The 20,633-nt window shown below is 40.7% G+C and overlaps 1 protein-coding gene across 1 annotated transcript in view; it reads right to left on the bottom strand.

The window, feature by feature from the left end:
* Positions 1–20,633, bottom strand: part of RBKS (ribokinase) — a 99,494-nt gene that overhangs the window by 61,987 nt on the left and 16,874 nt on the right. The window contains exon 2 of the mRNA XM_024198172.2: positions 13,130–13,262. Within this exon, the coding sequence (XP_024053940.1) occupies positions 13,130–13,262 (133 nt within the window). The remainder of the gene's footprint in view (positions 1–13,129; positions 13,263–20,633) is intronic.

The raw sequence follows: 20,633 nt of genomic DNA, 5'->3' as shown, positions 1-20,633 counted from the left end.
ACCCTCCCACCCATGGTGTCAAGGCTGATTCCCCACTTTGAACCTTAGGGTACAAATGTAGGGGCCTGCATAAAAACTTCTAAGCTTATCTACCAGCTTAGCTTTGGTCCGCTGCCACCATCACAAGAATTCCCTCCCTGGGAAGCCTTGAGAAACCTTTCACCAATTCCCTGGTGAACACAGATCCAAACCCCCTTGGATCTTAAAACAAGGAGAAGTTAACCATCCCCCCTCCTTCCTTCCACCCTCCTTTCACCAACTCCTGGTGAATACAGATCCAAACCCCCTTGGATCTTAAAACAAGGAGAAATTAACCATCCCCCCTCCTTCCTTCCACCCTCCTTTCACCAACTCCTGGTGAATACAGATCCAAACCCCCTTGGATCTTAAAACAAGGAGAAATCAATCTGGTTCTTAAAAAAGAAGGCTTTTAATTAAAGAAAAAGGTAAAAATCATCTCTGTAAAATCAGTATGGAGAATACTTTACAGGGTAATCAAACTTAAAGAGCTCAGAGGACCCCCCTCTGTCTTAGGTTCAAAGTACAGCAAACAAAGATACACACTCTGGTAAAAAGGTACATTTACAAGTTGAGAAAACAAAGTAAATCTAAGACGCCTTGCTGTCTTTTTACTTACTAGTTTGAAATAGGAGAGACTTGTTTAGAAAGATGGGGAGAACCTGGATTGATGTCTGGTCCCTCTCAGTCCCAAGAGCGAACCCCCCTTAAAACAAAGAGCACACACAAAAGCCTTTCCCCCCCCCCAAGATTTGAAAGTATCTTGTCTCCTTATTGGTCCTTGGGGTCAGGTGTCAGCCAGGTTACCCGAGCTTCTTAACCCTTTACAGGTAAAAGGATTTGGAGTCTCTGTACACAGAGAGCTGTTACCCTTCCCTTTATAGTTATGACACATGGCCATTATCCCCCTTCCTGTCATTGCAGTCCCAAACCTCTCTCCCCGCTATTCCCTCATTCTTCTGCTTCCAAAACTCTCCCCTTCCCCAGGAAGCATTCATGTGTCTTTTTCTTCACCAAATACTTTAATTACATTCCCCACAAACAACGTTGCCACCCATGATTCTCAAATTGCAGCAACCCCCAGCCACTCACTCCAAAACTCCTTTGGGCTTCGGAAGAGGTGTCACGGAGCCACACGATCTGTGTTATGCCCCGGCTTTTAAACAGTCCTTTGGAGGAGCCCCTTCAGTGTGCCAGACCCCCAAGGGGTCCCAGTCTTCTTTAGGGTCAGACCAAGATCTTCATGACTGAGGCCAGGTCTACACTAAAGTTAAGTCGACCCAGCTACACCCCTGAGTGATGTAGTTAGCCGACCTAACCCCTGACATAGACAGCATTAGGTCAATGGAAGTTAAGATTATCCAGGAAAGTGGATTAACTACAGTGACAGGAGAATGTCAGAGCTCAGGAGAATGAGCTCTGCCCAATGAATTGAACTGAGATAAAGTCCTGTTTAGAGACTTTTTACTCTCTTCAGAGATCAATGCACCTCAGCAAGTATTTGTAATGACACCAGGCAGCCTTTTCAAAACAGAGAGTGGTTTTATTAGTCAACTAGAAAACACCACTGGAAAGTCCTTAGAAGCAAAGGTGAAGACAGAGTTCAGACTGGCCAACCTCAGGCTCTGTCTCAGCTGCTGTACAATCCATTTTGGCTCTGTCTCTTTGTCTGTTAGTTCCAGATGAAAGCTTCTGTCTCTCTCTAAAGGCCAGTCCTTAACACCTGACACCTTTCCATCCTTTGTCTTCCTCCCTTTTGAGTTTACATGTTCACCTGCTGGAGTTTCCTGTTGCTAGATGTCAGTTGTTCAGTCCTTGGGGTTCCCATTGTCTTTCTGGATATTTCATTGATATAAGTGTTTCACCCAGCCCTTAACGACCCATTCATATCACCCCAGACAATTACCAGACCCAAGCACCACATGTCTCCTGCTCTGCCCCAAGACCATCTTAACCCTTCTGCATCCACTGGGTAACAATCCCTAGTCAAGTAAGTTATCATGCATAAAATATTACAGAAAATTCCCACTTTATCACAAGGGGATTGTGATTAATTTATCGTTAGTTATGTTAATTGAAGGTGAGTTCACAGCAATCAGTCTCAATGAGGTCTGTCGGTGATTCATCCTGTAACTTTCAGTTTCACAGTAGAAGGAAACTGTGTTAGGTAGAGGGTAACTCTGGAACCCCATAGTTAAATAACCCCAAGTTTGACACACTACCACTACCCTGCACCCCAATGAGGAACATCAAATTTCAAAGCAATCCTTGTAACCATTTGGATTGTAGAGCACTTACAAGAGTTGAGCTTTAAAGCTTATAAAATGGCAGGACTGGAAACCCTCCAGTGGGTTTTCCTATATTGGCACATGCACACTTTAAAAAATTGTACATTTCTTAAATACTATTCTCAGTTTGGGCCCCCAAAGTTTTAGTGAGTGCCATGCATGGGTAAAACTCAACAGAGTGAGACCATATTGACCAGCATCAATATTTATTTATTTCTAGCTCTGTGCAACAAAAACCCAACCCAAACCAACCAACCAAACATTTCAAAACTTTTTTTTAAATGTCTATTTTGGAGGGAATTATATGTCCAGAACCCTTGGATCAAACAACTCCAAATTTGGGTCACTAATTCTACTCTGCACTCTCCTGAGGCAGACCATATTTCAAAGGAATCTGACTAAGCATGTCGATTTTGGAGGACTTAGAAAGGGGATGACCTTTAAACAGAAGTAGTGATGCAACCTTAAATATTGTGACACTGCCACATCACTATAACTCTATCCTGCACTTTTTGCCATTATTCAGTTTCAGACTGAAATATTAATAGTAATTCCATTGTTCCCTTTAATTGCAATCTACATTTTGAGTTTTAAAATACTTTTCTAGCTCTAAGTCTCCCCCACTGCAAAAATATCAGGTGTTACTAGTGAGGCCACTTGTCTGGTATTAAACCAGATGGTCCTCTTTTTGAGAGGTTTGTCTCTCACTGGTAGGGGGACAAAAATGGATGTGATTTTGTCCAGTATCAGATGGGGGACAATACCCCGCCCCTCCAGCTCTTAAAATGGCACCCCCCTGTATGGCATGACCTTGCAAACACCATACGTACAAGGTTATGTTGACAGAGGCGGGGCAGCATGCTCTTAAAGATAGCACTTCCGTGTGGTGTGACCTCACATGCACCATCAAACTATAAAGGGCAGGGTCACACCTGCAGGATTGGGCCATGCTGTTCCTGGAAGTACTGGAATGTCCAGTGTTCTGGGAATGTATGAGTGGCTGACTTAGGTTTTATACATTTTAAGTGTATAGTCTGGAAAGTGAGTCTGTAAACATGTTATCATAGGATTCTATATTTATTTTCCCTCTGGGACTTCCAGACCAAATGCACTCAGTTTACAAATCAAAACATGATTTTTATTTTAACTGACTATGCTGACAACTTTAAATAGGGTTTGAGAGTCAAGCTATGCTCTTTTCTGCCTCTTACATCACCTTAAAGAGTGTCTGCAGTTGGAACTAAGCTTATCATTTTGAGTAGCTTTGCAGGGCTCATAGGAACAAACACTTTTTTTCAAAGACACACAGGGAACACATGTGGAGAAAGAAAGAGTCACTTTTACATGACCTAAACCCACACTTTACATATTTATAAAGCCAATGTAACTTTTAATTCATCCAACTGGGCCTACGTATTCAGCAAGGTCAGTTTCTACATGTCAGCATTGCTGTGTTGTTTGTACTCTAACTTCTGAGAGAGCAAATTGTGGTCTCAAGTTGTGGGAGCAGGATTTTATAATTGTACTAATTGTACTATAAGAATTGATGTAAACTTTGATTTCATCCTGCCAGCCACCCTTTCTGAATAACAGAAAGGAATGACCTTCTGAGACTGGGATCCTGTTTCCAATATGCATTACAATTAGGACCTGTTATAAAGTTTGGTTAGTAAGAGACAGGATTTTGTATTGTGTCTATGATAAATAGATTAGAGAAATGTTGAGGGCCTGAAGCCCCAATGTGAATTGTTTTAGTTATAAGATTTAGCAAGGCTTGATTTACAATGTATTCTGCTGAATATAAAATACTGCTGCCTGTATACCTTTGAAGGTTTCTGTAAGAGATTGTTTGTGTGAATGAGGAATCCATGCATTAGGAAAAGATAACGTGTGAAAGTCTTCACAAATGTCCAGATGATCAAGAAAAAGTGAGAGACTTGGAAAGACCAGGAGACAATCAGAAAACATCCATTGTATCCGATGCTAAACATGTTAGCAGCATTGACGACCTCAGAGGTGAGGCAGGTACCCCCAAAGGCGAGACAACAAATAGGAGATAACGATGGGAAGCCTGACAATAACCATCAAATGATAACAGCAGAAAACCCCAAGGTTAACACCACTTAAGGACTAATGATTACAGGACGACATTGCAAAATGCATGGACTCAAATGGGAATTTACAACTATAAAGCTGGGGTGTTTTGCCATGGAACTCTGGGTTCAGTCCTGCAAAGCCTCGGAGCATCAGATCGCGACTCCTCACTCGTGCTCAATCTAACTGGCTATTAGTTTGACTCGAGCTACAACAGACTGGTAACTATAAACATCAACTGGCAGGACTGTGTGTGTGTGTGCGCGCGCGCGTGTGTGAGAGAGAGAGAGTGAGACTGAAAAGCATATGCTAACTGTTGTATTTTCAATAAATGCAGCATTTTTGCCTTCTCCTCTATAAAAGAGCCGTGTGCTTTGTATGAGCATAACAAAGTCCCACACCAGAAACTGGGCAACACTAATAGTGCAATGCAACAGTAAATGTTACTGCTTGAGTCATCCTTCAAATAAGTTGTTAAATAAAGATCCGTTCTTTCCATCCTGGTTGCTGTCTAGTGGCCAATGAATTGGGCAAAGAATTGGGAGATAAGCCCAATGTCCTAGCCAATGGTCTTTTTGTCCATGACACAAGTGCTAATATTCAAAACTATGTCCGAGCAAGTGGTTGCCTTGTTGTCTACTGTGAGGTATGTATGTACCTCAGCTCTGCGAGATACCTTGAATACAAGAAAGACTATATAAAACCTAAATCTAAACACACATTTAAATCATAAGATGATTCTCTTATTTTGCTCATCCCATTGCACAGCCATATTTTGAAGGGAACTTCCATTTACAACATCTGCAAGAGATTTACCTTAAAATCTCACTAGGGGCAGTCAATGTCTCTAAATAGCAGTTTGTAAGGCAGAAAAGTGGTTGAGGACAGTCCAGGTCATATGAAGTTAATGCTAATAAATGGGATAAGCACCTGCTCCGGTTTGTGAGGGTGCATACACACCAGTTTCAAGGAGGTTTGCAATTTGGGGTATTTCTGGATCACTGATTATTCCTGGATAGAGTCTGTGGTCAGGGACCTCATCAAAGTTATCCATGTTTTTGTGACCTAACAATTGTGTTATTACAATGTGCTTTACCTGGGGATAACCATGAAGGCTTCTGTGAAGCTTCAGCTAGTGCACAAGGCAATAGCTACACACTTACTAAGGCCTTGGCTACACTGGCGCTGTACAGCGCTGCAACTTGCTCTGCTCAGGGGTGTGAAAAAACACCCCCCTAAGCGCAGCGAGTACAGCGCTGTAAAGCGCCAGTGTAATCAGAGCCTGCAGCACTGCACGCTCACTCGCAGCGCTGCAAGCTATTCCCCTCGGAGAGGTGGAGTACATACAGCACTGCGAGAACTCTCTCGCAGCACTGCTGGCGGCAGCGCTGTGAAGTCCCAAGTGTAGCCAAGGCCTTAGTCACAGAGGCATTTCATAGCTGTTCTCCAAAGGCTGGATTGACTTCATATTCCCTTCAACTTGCTGGTTTCACTCTAGAAAGTCTAGAAAGTTTAGGTTCTGGATATCTTAGAGACTTGCATCTCTTGCTACTTAACTGTCACAAAAATTGAGATTAGGTGGGGAACTTTTGCTTACAGCTCCTAGATTTGCACATCTTGATGTTGAAAGGAAGGTGTTCTTGGTGGATGGCCCTAGACCATCAGCATCCATGTCTGTTTATCTTCAGCGCACTGTGTAAGGCTCATCTATTCATTCAAGCTCTATCCTCAGGGAGATGTGAATATGGGGCATCAAGATCATTTTAGAATTGAGTACATTTAATCTGACACCATCAATAAATGTAATATATTGTTTTTAAATGTTCACTACATATGCTCAGACCCTGCTAGATGGAATATTTTAAAAATAGAAAAACAAACACATTTCTTGGTCTATTGACTGCAGAAGATACTATGTACTGAAATATTGTTTCTTTATTCCAGAATCACTACATTTATATCCCTTTCTACTAGGCTTGTAGCTACACAGTGTTTGATGTAATTCACTCTCATTCTTATTCACAATTTTTCAACATGTGCTTTCCCTGGCTTGCTATCAGCATTTTTCCATGTGCCATCAGGAGGGTTGACGACATCACAGATGAAATTCTAGCAGTCTGAGAGTCAAACTCAATCTGTACCTGCAAATTAATTGTATTGAAAAATATCTTTGCTGACACATCTTTTGTTCCATCTGTTCAGTATGCTAAATTCTGTCATTAACTTTTTTTGGAGAGTGTTTACTCTTTTCCTTGCATAAGGAATGCAACCAGTTTTTGCTACTAAAAATAACAGAGCTAGTAATGTGGAGAAAAACATGGTTTAAAAGGTGATTACATATTCTGAGCTGAATTATAGATGCAGCTACACTTTTATAACAAAGTAAAGGTTCAGGATCACTCTATTCTTTCTAAGTTGGACTCACAGACCAATTTGTATGCTTGAACTGCTAGGAACTATAAAAAGGAAAGACTATATAAATGGCAATACAGTATTTCCTCTTTTTGAGAAAAAAAATGAAATGCAACTGGGATACACAAGCAGAATTTAACTCATCAGCTGCAGAACAATGACACCAAGATTAGAGGAATCAGTTAGGATCATCCCAAGATAGCTGCTAAAAGTGAAACAATCAAGACCTATTCAGAACACTCCCACCACACCCCGAACAGCTTTAATTTAGATTGTTAAGACTGACTTTTTTTGTGATGGCCAATAAAGAAAGAGAAAGGATGAGCTTCAGGGTAAGGTAGTGGCCTGGAACTCAAGAGACTTCCTTCCCTGACGAACCAAGGGACGCACCCCACCCATGTACTTATTCGTGACACTGATACTGACTTGGACTCTTTATACATTCCATGGGTGGCGTACCCGAGCCCACTTATCCACTGACGCTTTAAAAAACCCCGCACCCCAATCTGGTTATGTGATATGTATGTATCCCGTGATCCTTGTAACTGATACCTGTAGTCAGGGCCGGCTCCAGGCACCAAGCAACCAAGCACGTGCTTGGGGCGGCACCTGGTAAGGGGCGGCCAATCTTGGGGTGGCGGGGGGCAGCGCGGCGCTCGGCGGGGGGGAGTTCCGGCGGCACAGCGCTCGGCGGAGGGTGTTCGGCGGCGCGGCGCTCCGCGGGGAGTGTTTGGTGGCGCGGTGCTCCACGGGGAGCGGGGGGGTGTTCGGCAGCACAGCGCTCAGCGGGGGTGTTCGGCAGCTCAGCGGGGGGTGTTCGGCAGTGCGGCGTGGGGGCTGTTCGGCGGCGCGGCGCTCGGCGGGGGTTTCGGCGGTGCGGTGCTCTGCGGGGGTTTCGGCAGCGCGGCGCTCCGCGGGGGGTGGGGGTGTTCGGCAGCGCAGCGCTCGGTGGGGGGCGAGGGGTGTTCGGCAGCGCGGCGGGGGGCGGGGGCTGTTCAGCGGCACGGCGCTTGGCGGGGGGGGCTGTTACGGCAGGGCGGCGCTATTTTTTGCTGCTTGGGGCGGCAAAAAAGTTAGAGCCGGCCCTGCCTGTAGTCCCTCATAACTCAAGCCAGACCCCAGATGTACAGTACCTTCCCTCTTAACTTGTGTATATTTAATTTTAAACATCAACTTTAATAAAATATTTTCCAGTTCTGCCACAGGCTTTCTATATGACCTTAGGCAAGCCACAATCTCCCTGTCCCTCAGTTCCCTATCTGTAAAATGGAGATAATAATTATTAATTTCTCCCACCCTTTGTCTGTCTCGTCTTCGGGGCTGTGACTGTCAATTAGTATATCCCTCTATAGTGTCTAGCACAACGGATGCTACTGTGATATATATAAAATAATAGCAGCACCCACTGCTAGAGATACGCAGATCAAAAGACAGAAAGCAATATGCCACATGTCATTCTGACTGGGTCAGGGTCAGTGTTCGGTAGTGAAAACAAAATCCATAGCAATTTATGGTATCCACACTGCTCTGTATGTGGATCCATTATATTCATAATGCATGACACTTATTTTTCTTCACAACATCATATTTTTACTTGTAAGCTGAGAAAATATGACCTGGAATCTTTAAGACACAATTAAGATGGAAATGCATGATAAGATGTGCACAGAGGAGACTAATTAAACTGGCACAAGTCAGACATTTTTCCTGCTGGACTGCAACACACTGTCTTCCAACAGTGGCCAATGCCAGGTGCTTCTGAGGGAATGAAAGAACAGGTAACCATCAAGTGATCCATCCCCTGTTGCTCATTCCCAATTTCTGGCAAACAGAACTAGATAGGGGCAAACCCATAAAGTGGGACAATGGCCACTGAGTTGCTGTTGGGGAAGGGTGAACCAACGTGGGTGGGATAAAAACTGACTTCACCATCACAAAAACCAGAAGACAAAGAAAAAGAACCTTCCATTTATTATTTGAAATCATGATTTTTGTGGGCTGATACATGATCTTTGAATGTTTGGTGAGTGAATTACTGCAAAAATCTCAAACTGACTCCAGACCAAAGTGTGATTAAAGTTAACATAAGAACAGCCATACAGGGTCAGACCAAAGTTCCATCTAACCCAGTAAGGTGAGGAGTTATTTAAAAACTCTTCTACAAAATGTTCTTCTGAACCCCGAAGGGCCAGCCAAATTGCCAGGTCAATATTAGGCTGGATCGTACCCAAAATACCACACTGCCAGCAAAACCTTTAGCATCTAAAACTAAAGGTTTATTATAAAGAAAAAAACAAGAACAAGAACAAGGGCTGTTAAATGGTAAAGCAGTCACATACATATAAAGCCTTCAAAGTCCATATATCAGATTCTTAGCAGTATTGGTGAGTTTGCCAGTTTGAAAGTCCCTCTGGAAGACATTCATAGCTTGGATGGGTCATTCAGTCCTTTTTCCAGAGCTTTGTTTGTAGAAAAGTTACTCCAGAAGCAAGAAGCAGGATTGAAGACAAAATGGAGATGATGCAGCTGCCTTTTATAGTCTTTTCCCCATGCAGCTTGTATTTCCTTTGTTCCAAACACAGGCTGCCCAGCACATGGCCTGGAATCCTTAGAGTTCTGTCCATAGGCATGTCCCTGCATGCCCTGCTGAGTCATAAGGTGTAGCCCCAATGGGTTCGTTGTACAGTTGATGTCCCTTGATGGGCCATCAAGCAGGCTAGGCAGTGCTGATGCCAATCTGTCTGGGAGTGTCATCCAGATGCACAGAACAAGTATGAAATACAGATATACTCTACATATCTATAACTTATAATACAAACATATAAACAAAATTATCATACTTGGTGAATTGTAACATTTCCGCAGATACCTTACACAGCATATCTTCTCAGATTCCTTGCAATTTTATAATATTGGTGTCAACAATATCATAAAGTGTCTCATATATTCCATAAAAAGAACAGGAGTACTTGTGGCACCTTAGAGACTAACAGCCGAAGAAGTGGGCTGTAGCCCACGAAAGCTTATGCTCTAATTAATTTGTTAGTCTCTAAGGTGCCACAAGTACTCCTGTTCTTTTTGCGGATACAGACTAACACGGCTGCTACTCTGAAACCTGTCATATATTCCATACAATGTCACATTGTTAACGTAACAAATAACTAAAATAGCAATGACTTATTGCAATGCTATTTTACCTTGAATGTGTAGAATTATATTATGCAGGTCCCATTGACATGTGCAGAGACTGTATAAATGCTGTCTGAGGTAAGATTTATGTGAAGCTATAAAGTGAACTCTAATTTTTAAATAAAATTAAGAAATGTTGGTGAATTCTAGAGAGCTTAGAAAAATTCTTGCTTCTACTTTGTCTTCCTTTTCTCCAACACATAAATAAGACTAGGAAAAACGGTTAGGACTATCTCTTCTTAAGTCGATATACATTTTTTTTGGTAAAGTTAATAGCCATACCACCAGCCTATGGAATTTGACTAATGAAGCGAACATTTCAGGAAACACATATTCTACCTTTGGCAGTAAGCAAATTCTGGACCATTTTCAAATAATTCAAGATACGTGTCACTACAAAAAAAATTAGCATTCAGTTAGGAACATTAACACCAAATTCTTTATAAACTTTTTCAATACAAGAATCTAACAGCTACTGAAGAAAAAGAGACCAAATATCTATGACTTGCAAGATCTGGGACACTGACAACCCTAACATAAGAAAACCCTAGAGAACAGCTAGTGACAGGTGAACCTCAGATGGTTTGCAGGTATGATTTGGATACATATCTATACCTCATTAACCTAAACACTGGGCTGGAAATCTAGTGAGAAAAGGCTCTCTCAGGAGATTAGGAAAATGTATCCATGTCTTACCTGAAAATTTCTTTTCTTGAAGTAATGAGGTCGACAGATCCATGACATTGGGTACTCTGCTCTGTGCAGCCTTAGAGGCAGACCAGAACTGTCAGTCAGAGGCATGGGAGATGAGGCTCCACCTCTGCGAAATGGCCAGGTAAGACACTTCCATAGCGTAGGCAAAACTACTCAAATAGTAGTTATCAATGATCTGCTGTCAAACTGGGAGGGCATATCTATAGCGGGGTCCTGCGGGATCCAGTATTTTCATTAATGACTTGGATAATGGAATGGAGAGTATGCTTATAAAATCCGCAGATGACACAAAACAGGGAGGGACAGGAATAGAATTCAAAACTTTTGAGGACAGGAATAGAATTCAAAACAATCTTGACAAATTAAAGAATTGGTTTGAATTCAGCAAGATGAAATTCAACAAAGACAAGAGCAAAATACTTCACTTAGAAGGAAAAATCAAATGCACAACTACAACATAGGGAATAACTAGCTAGGTGGTAGTACTGCTGAAAAGGATCTGAGGGATACAGTGGATCACAACTTGAATAAAACTCAACAATGTGATACAGCTGCCAAAAAGGCTAATATTATTCTGGGATGTATTAACATGAGTGTTGCATGTAAGGCCTCTCGGGTAATTGTTCCACTCTACCCAGCACTGGTGAGGCCTCAGCTGAAGTACTGTGTCCAATTTTGGGTGTCACACTTTAGGAAAGACATGGACAAACTGGAGAGAATCCAGAAGAAAGCAACAAAAATGATAAAAGGTTAAGAAAACCTGACCTATGAGGAAAGGTCAAAAATTGGGCATATGTAGTCTTGAGAAAAAAAGATTGAGCGGGGACCTGAAAACAGTTTTCAAATATGTTAAGGGCTCTTATAAAAAGGATGCTAGAAACCCTGCCCCTGCCTGAGCATTTGAGAAAGACCAGGGTCTCCACAAACAGACACTGATCTCCATGCGGGCAGGTACTCAGTGAGGGAGGTGCAGGAGACGCAGCAGCTGGCTTTCCCTCTCTTAGCCTTCTCTGCCATGCTGCACTCTCTGTGGGTTAGCAAGGACAGAGTCCTGGTGACTGAGGAGAAAAGGAATCCTCCTTACCAACAATGGCAGACTCTGACAGCCTGAAGATTTTAAGCCTCCCCTGTTCTTTTCCCCCCATCTTGTTCATAATTGCTCTGCAGTGGGGAGGAGCTGGAGAGACAGATGAAATCCGGCAGTTTGTCAGAGGTAGAGCCACACCTCTCCTGCCACTGATTGACAGGTTTGGGCTGCCTCCAAGGCTGCATAGAGCAGAGTACCCCAACATCATGGATCTGTGGACCTCATTACAAATAAAAATTCCATTCTTTCCTATAGTATCTGCCCTCTTAGAAGAGACATTGGTCCATCAAACCTGGTTTCCAGTCCCTAGCCATGGCCAATATCTGGTACTTCAGTAGAAGGGGCTGGGGGGAGAGATGAGAAGGGGGAGCAGTGCATCCGGTCAAGTGTGGAATGCTCTTTATGGTTACAGCAGGATGGGTAAAGGCTAAGGCTAGAAGGGGAGGGAGTTCCATCTTAATCCTAGCAGTGATCAGCCTTGAACCATAACATTTAATTATCCTTATGGCTCCCTGTATACCAACAGATGTTATTAACAGTAATAAAATTATCATCCCTTTCCAAACTCAAGATGCAGTAACACAGGAATATAGGAACTGCCTGACTGAACCAGACCCATGATCCATCCAGCCCAGAAGCTTGTCTCCAACAGGAGCCAGCACCCAGATGCTTCAGAGGAAGATTCATGAAATTCCACAGTAGGCACATGTAGAATAATCTATGGTTCCCTGCTCCCTGCAAAGATCTCATTCTAATCCCTAGTAAAGGTTGGTTTAAACCATGAAGAATGAAGTTTTATATCCCTTCCAAAAAATTTTTTAGCCTATCAGTACTTGACTGTGACCACTTATGGCAGTGAATTCCAGGCTGATTATATGTTATTAAATTTATAAATATATAAATACAGCATGGTTGGTGAATGCAGAACCAAAAAATATCATCAACTTACCTCTCGTTCTTGCAATACAGGACAAGGTAAAAAGGAGGGACTGGTCAAGTTTAACTCAGTGTAATTCTGAATATCTCAAGTTCTCTCAGGTGACATTATTCTAGGCTTTGTGGTTTCTCATTACATGCAATTCCCACCAGACCACTATCCAATTCTTTGTTTTGGCTGTCTTGTAAATACCAGAAGAACAGTTTCCCTGGCAGTACTAAGAACAGTTTCCCTGGCAGTACTTTGTTAATACATTTCTAACCAAAACCAGACGAGAAGAGATGCATTAAAAAGAGAGTTAACTTTTCTATCAACCACATAAAAGTTCCACTGAAGCTTGAATGAACATTTGGCTTGGTTGTTATCCAGCGGCTTCAAGTCAATGCTTACCTTACAAATCATCAAGGTCTTGGCCCCAAGTCGAGCAGCCTGGATGCACTGATTGGCTCCTTTCCCCCCAAAACCAATGAAAAACTTATGTCCATGGATAGTTTCTCCAGCTTTTGGCAGACGAGTGGTAAGGCTATTGCAATTTTAAAAAAAATATTTACATATATTAGTAACTGATAGGTCAAGAGTTGTAAAAATAAGAGTTACATTGATACAATCTTAAGTGGCACCAATGTTCAAGTTGATGCTACAGCAGGAGGTAGTGATGAGTTAGCCTTTCATTCAATAAATCACAAAAACTGACAATATGCGAGACCTGTTAGGTTATCTAGTTCATCCAGTACCCATGCCAGGTTGTTTCCTATCATATTTTATGAATGCTTTGTCCAATCTAGTTTTAGAAGTGCTAAGCAAAGGAGGAACTGTTTTTTTGTCACAAGTTTGTACATCACCTAGGACAATGAGGTCCTGGTCCATGACTGGGAACCCCTAGGAGATACTACCATATAAATAAATAAATAAATAAATAAAACAACAGCTCTCACTGTTAGGAAGTTTTACCCTGATATTCAGCCTAAATTTTCATATTGTTAATTTCATCTCATTACAGCTAATTATACCTCCTTTGACTACCCTAGAGTAATTTTTCTCTCACATTGGTATTTATACCCTTCAGAGAGTTATAGATCATTACCATGTCTGACCACCTCTTAGCTGCCATCCAGACATGCTGTACATATTTATTTCTTTTAATCTTTCTTTGTAAATTACGCTTTCCAGCCACCTAATCATTTTGTTCTTCTTTGCATTCCCTCCAGTTACATCTACATCTTCATGGGACTGGGTGCCCTGAACTGAATGCACTAGTACAGGTGCAGATTCACCAGAGTTATATTCAAGATAGTCTGGAATCATTCTATTTTGAAAAGATGTATTTTGTTAACCCTAGCAGATTTTTTGAATACTCCAAGAAAACAAATGAATAAATCACCTCTATTCTTGTGTAAAAATTTCACCTGAATTCATAGGGCTAGTCTCCCTATGTCCGTTGTATTCATAATAAATACAGTCTACAGAGGTTATCCTATACCATGGCAGAGCAGCATTTGGTCATATTATTACCCAAAATTCTGCTTCTTTGTGGCAGTGAATACCAAACACAAGGTTCAAAAATTAGAATACATTTTACCTCCTAGACTACCACAAATGCAACAAACCCAGCACCTGTTGGGAGAGCATGCCTTTTGTCACTCAAAAGCAACTCATTCAGGTACCTAAACACTTGCACTGACAAGCTCCAAAAGATGGTTTGAAGGCTGGTGGCAAAAAGATTCTCAGAGGGGAAGCTATGAAGTAGGGAAAGGGGAAGGTTCAGAGCTTTTGCAAGGATACAGTGGAGCCTTCCCCAAGGAGGAGCAGAATACCTGGGGCTGTTTGTAATTACAGAGCATTAAAGCATGTTCAGCCAAGTAGCTCTCACCACTGGCTGAACATCCCTAACCCTTTCGTCTGGAAGGAAGTTGAAATGGGACAGCTCTGTACTAATGGATCACTCCTAAATACCTGTTGTGAAGGACATGGAAACTGCCTGCAATAGGTTAAATATTGTATTTTCTTTGAGTGTTATTGTGTTGTTTGCTATATGATTCCAAAGGATTAATTCCTGCAAGAGCTAAAGGCATGTGAGCAGGAAAGCAGATAATAGCTTCTGATGGTCCTATTTACCAATACTTAAAAGACAATGCAGGTGTCATTCATGTTAAGTTTAATCTCTGACCATGCTGAATTCGACCTCTGGCTTGTAACCGTATGAATAAATATGAATACCATATATGGGTAGAGGGGATCCAGGTGGGAAAATGAAACAAAGAACTTTGTGGTGGATAAAAAGACAGTCCCTGAAAGACATGAGAGAGAGAGAGAGAGAGAGACTGAATCTCCAGTCCCCAAAGGTTGGGATGTCTAGGATATACCAGGCCTACTTAAACCTTTAGGCAAGAATCAGATGTGTGTAGACCTTATGATGTCAAACCTTCATTTCTCTTGCCATGTTGTGCTCCCACTGCTATGATTAAACAATACCCTGTTTTGAAAAGGCTTTTTGTCATCTCTGTGTTCAACACTGGTCAAAGCTCAAGCAGGGCAGACTTGCAGGCAGCCAATCCCTGTTGGGCATGCTGGGCAATCATGGTTGGTACACAGGATACTGGAGCCATGGGCCCGGTCTAGGAGTGACAGAATCATGGTATTCAAACCTGAAAGAGTTGAAGGAACAGGGCTCATCATCTATGCAGATGCACTTGGAGAGACCAGAGAGGGATCAAAGGTGTACCTAGTCCTGAACTGTGACACTTGTTTCCAAGGAGATGGGGGTGGAAAGACAGGGTGAAGAAGTGGAAGGGTTCCAGTTATTTTAAACAAAAATACATAGATTTTTTAAAAATCAATCAACAGATGGGTTATGAAGTGCTGAAATAAAGTCAGCATTTACAAATGATTGCCACCCAGAGGCATGTGACATTCTGCAGTGTTTTCCTATACTGCGAAGAGGGGATAACTGCAAGACCTCAAATACCATTGTGTAGTTAATGTGGGTGCATGCTGACTTTTAATGGCAACCATTACAATTGACTGCTACTTGCACTAATTCATGTGTCATCAGAACAATGCCTTGTAGGGAACCAAAATATTGATGGCTGTGGAACTGAGCACGTCTGTGTTTTGCAGCTTTCAAAAGACTCCCGTTGTGACATCATCATAGGTAAGTGCAGGCAACCTTCTAAAGCTATATGTCATTTCACAATGAACAGTCATTTCACTCAACTTTGAAATTAGATCAAGAAAGCGTGTATCCACTGCTAATTCACTTTCATTCCTGAAGACTTTTCCAGGAGACTAGGATTTATTCTAGATATGATTAGGCTCAACAAAAGCTATGATATATTTAAACAAAGGTCTGTAACCACAGTTTCCCAACAGAAGTTAGTTAGTAGCCCTGCTCTCTGAGTTCATTCACACTTTCCAAGAAGCAGACTTCCATATATATTCTTGATTTAACAGTGAACAGAGCTGTTCTTCTCAGTCACACTGGTCTAAATCAGAAGTAACTCACATTTAAGTCAATAGAACTAAACTTGTGTGAAACCAGGGTAAGTAAGATGAGAATCCAGGCCTCAGTGTTTAAAGCAGCATAGCATAACTAGTGCCTGTGGGAAGCAACCAGCTTGCTTAATATGGGAAGATGACCTTTGTTGTTGTTGATGAGAATGTGCAACATGAAGACCAAAGATCAAGCTAGAACAGTGAATTACAATTATGCAATTTTACAAATAGTCCAAGCAAATTAGGCAAAAATATTCAGCTAGTTCTAAGTAATTCACTATAAAAAACTGATTTGACTTCAAAGAATTATATCTGATCATTTAGGACACTTCTCCACTTCAATCCTATTATTAAACACATTCACAGTACTGCTCTATATATATAGATCTGGAGGTTTCACTTTTACTGAAACAGGTATTCAATCAAAAGAAACATTGTTCTAATGTAATGCTATTATCTTGTCATTTAATTCTGCAATGATAAGTGAATACTAGATTTTGATTATCATCAGACAATCTTAACATGCAATTCAGGCTTCTGTTATGAACAGGCAATGATGAGTAATCTGTATGATTAAGGAACCATATGAGTTCTTAGGTTATTGATGGTGCCACAAAGAGTACTCATAATACCTTAAAAATGATGAAACAGCTAATGTTACTAAAAAACTAGGCTAAACAAGTTAATTAGAAAAACTATTACACCAACTTTCAGAATGGTTATATACAATGTTTTGTAACGCAATTTACAACTTTGACGTAACTTGAAAACATTAAGCTAGATAGCAAATGGATTTAAGTGGAAAACTGAACAACCTACATCTTAGCTTATGGAGCAATTACTGCTCAATTCTATGAAGAATAAATGCTATATATTGCACAGCAACTACATACTGAAACCTTACATGCCACAGATAACAATGTCCAGTTCTGACATATTTCCCCATTCAATAAAATAAAATTGTAAAATACATAACACGTGTTTTGCAAATTGTGTGCTTAATAATTATATTATTTCACATTTATGGAGCACCAAGATCCCGAAATGCTTTACACGCAACAAGTAGAGGAATCAGTAAACTTATCACTGAAATACAATCTGTTCTTGGACAAGATGCAGCGGGTGTTTAATGGTGTACAAGAACAATTCAGTTTTGGACAGGAAATGAAGAATACCATATCGAATTGAAACTTCAGAGGATTTAGTTAGGCAGAATGAAAGTACATAAATTAGAATTTCTCTTCTACTATGTAAGGTTCCATGACGTCTTAAAAGGTATGAATGGTTAGCATTTAAAAAAAATAAATAAACATCCCAGGAAAGATGGTATTGCGAACACTACCTCAATACCTTGCTGGGGGCACTGGTTCAACACTGTCTCATAGGGAAAAGTTCTACCTGTTGAGTCATTAATGCCACTTTCCATGATATTCTGGATTTTCGTTGAAGAGCTCCCATCCAAATAGTGGTCAGACCATAGCCAAAGATAGAAAGACTAAGGAGTGGGGGGGTGGCGGGGAAGCCATGCTTGCATAGATCCGTTTTTAAATTAATCAAGCTGTAAGGTTTTACTTCTAAATAAAGCTTGAAAATTAATTTGCTAATGTCTGCTCAGGGCTTTTAATGTGTAAAGTAATACAAGTGCTACATATTAAGTATTATCAAACAAATACAGTATATATACATTTTACTTTTAAAATTACATGTTCTTAATAGGCAATTTAGAGGGGAATGAGAGAATTTTCATGTCCACTTAGATACATCATTATTTAAAGTGAACACCAATTACACTATAAGTCAAAAAAATCCAAACATTCTTCTTGAACCACAAAGTGAGTAGAATTTGACATAGCTAGTCATCTGGCATGTTGATATTCCTGCTTATTTTGTCAAACGTTATTGTCTCATTTCTTCACTCTGCTTCTCCTTCTGTTTGTTGTAATTACTTACTGTCTGCGATGTTGTACTTTGTATGTACGTATTTTGGGGCAGGAGAGCCATGCTACTTTATTATACATTTGTGCAGTGCCTAGCACAATGGGATCTTGGTCTCTAGGTGCTACCTCAATACAGATAACAACAGAACAATGCAGAAATGCTGCATGCAAAAGTAAAGTAATAAAATATATGGGCTAGAACCTGGCTCTGCTCCCTCTGAGGCACTCTTTCAGTGCAAAGGGGAAAAAAACTGACTGTTATCTCCCCTGCTTGGAATTCCCCAACATTGGGGAGTCCCATGTGGGTTTAGAGACAGTGTAGCGAGTGCCTATCCAGCTCCCATAACCACTGGGCCCCATTAGGCTAAGCACCATACAAACACATAGTTGAAAAGTGGTGAAAAAAACCCCACCACTTGAGTCATTTAAAATTGAGCTAGTCAAAATGCTAGAGAATATGCTGGAGGAAACAATCCTGCATCAGCTGGAATTTAGACAAAAATATAGCAATTCTTTTCAATATCTGATTTCAATGATCTACTTATAGTCTAAATCATTTTCATGGAGCAGCACCTCCATGATATGTGGAGAGAATGGCTTGCAGGATTAAGAATGGATTAGGGGAGCCTTTCACTTGTATATCCCTGGTTTCAAACCAGTCCAGGTCAGTAGTGACTAAAAGTTACTATTACAGCCGGTTGCAAAATGCAGGGGGGGGAAAAATCATCAAAAGTCTTGGAATTTTTCTATCAACATTTTTTGTTGAAATTTCAAATTTTCTAAAGATTTTGACCACTCTATTAACTGGCTAAGATATAAGGGGGGGGGGGGGGAATCCAAATAAATTCCAACCAGTTCTAGATATCTGATGGCTGTTTGCTGACTTCCAGTCAGTTTACAGCAGACAGTTATCTGCATCTCAAAACCACCACCAAAACTGGAACTTGGCAAAGACGCCAATGAATAAAGGAACTGTGAAGACTCATTGGAGTGCCTTTCCCCCCACATCTCTAGCAGTTTACATTTTTGAAATAGGTGGGCACAGCACTGATGATGTCATTTTCTGTGGAATGTGTAACTGCTGTAAATTTTAGGCTGTAAGGAAATTAAAAATATAAATATGAATCTATCTTCAAACATTTAAGACTCAGAAAACATTCCATCATTCTTACCAAACATCTGCCCTGTATTTAAAAAGACTATGGAAATTTTCAAAATTACCACTCTCTAACTTGATTTCCCTCCCACGTTGTTCTTCCTTGATGTCTCTCTCGATTACATTATTTTTGGAACTGCAATTGTATATTTTTTAGGAGATCTGATTGCAAAGTTGGCACAGAACACTTTTTAGATTTCTTCAGTTTGTCCAGTGTTGAAGAAGACTGCTTACACATTTAGAAGAATATTATACTATGATAAAATATCAGTTACTTAAATTAAAAATCCTCATAGCCCACCCAAAGCTGACTTTTGTGTCCTTGAGGACAGATCAGGGTAGGCAAGACATATGTGGACATAAAACCATTCTATAATATTGTGAGAAGGGATTGAATGATAAAATCATTTAACAAAGTGGAAACAATGTGGTCTAGTGGTTAGGCCAGGGAGGTCTGCAAGTCAGGACTCCTGGATTCTATTCTTCTCTACTATTGTCATGCTTCATGACTTGCCTAAATCGCTGAAATGCTCTGTGCCTCAGTTTCATTATTATAAAACAAGTACAATATTTATCTATCACACAGAAGTGTTGTGAAGCTTAATTTGTTAATACTCACGTTCCATCTGAGGCTCTCAAAAAGGGTTATAGAAATTTAATTTACTGAAGGGGAAACTAATATACTTGTGTGTTCAATTAAATACTTTATGGTAGCAATGGGATATGAGGTGTATTCTCCCTGCTTCCAACCTCCAACTCTATAAAATCAGGGCTGGAACTCAGTATATGGTTAAATAGCTACATCTTTGACACACAAACAGTTTGCTTTAGTAATGTTACAGACTATAGTAACAAAATCTAAATATTGTTACTATCTAGTCACACTTCAGAAAATTAAAGATTAGGAGGAGGAAATACTCATCATAAATATTTCCCCCAATGAGGAGTTGTTCTGAAATTATGCACCCCAAGACAAGAATTCTGATAGGTGTGTAACATTTCATTAGGTTCAGCTGTAAAGTGCTTCTTAGAGAAACGACATACAGGCTGCAAATTACTAGTACCACCAGAACAATCTTCAGTCTAGCCTTCATCAGCCAACATGTCACCAGGATAATACAGGATTATGAACATATTCAAGTATAGTGTATCAAAATCCCAATATTTCCACTAGATCATAGTCATTATTTTGAAACAAGCCCATCTCTGACTCTAATAATAGGATTACAAATCCATTGAGGAAGGCAGTCTCTAGAGAACAGTGTAGGACTCATGAATGAAATTGTTTTTAGTTATCCTGTACCATTGT

The sequence above is a fragment of the Terrapene carolina genome, unplaced genomic scaffold (genome assembly GCF_002925995.2).
Source record: "Terrapene carolina triunguis isolate 2854851 unplaced genomic scaffold, T_m_triunguis-2.0 Scaffold85, whole genome shotgun sequence".
Lineage (NCBI taxonomy): Eukaryota > Metazoa > Chordata > Testudines > Emydidae > Terrapene > Terrapene triunguis.
This window is presented reverse-complemented; position numbering and strand designations above follow the sequence as displayed.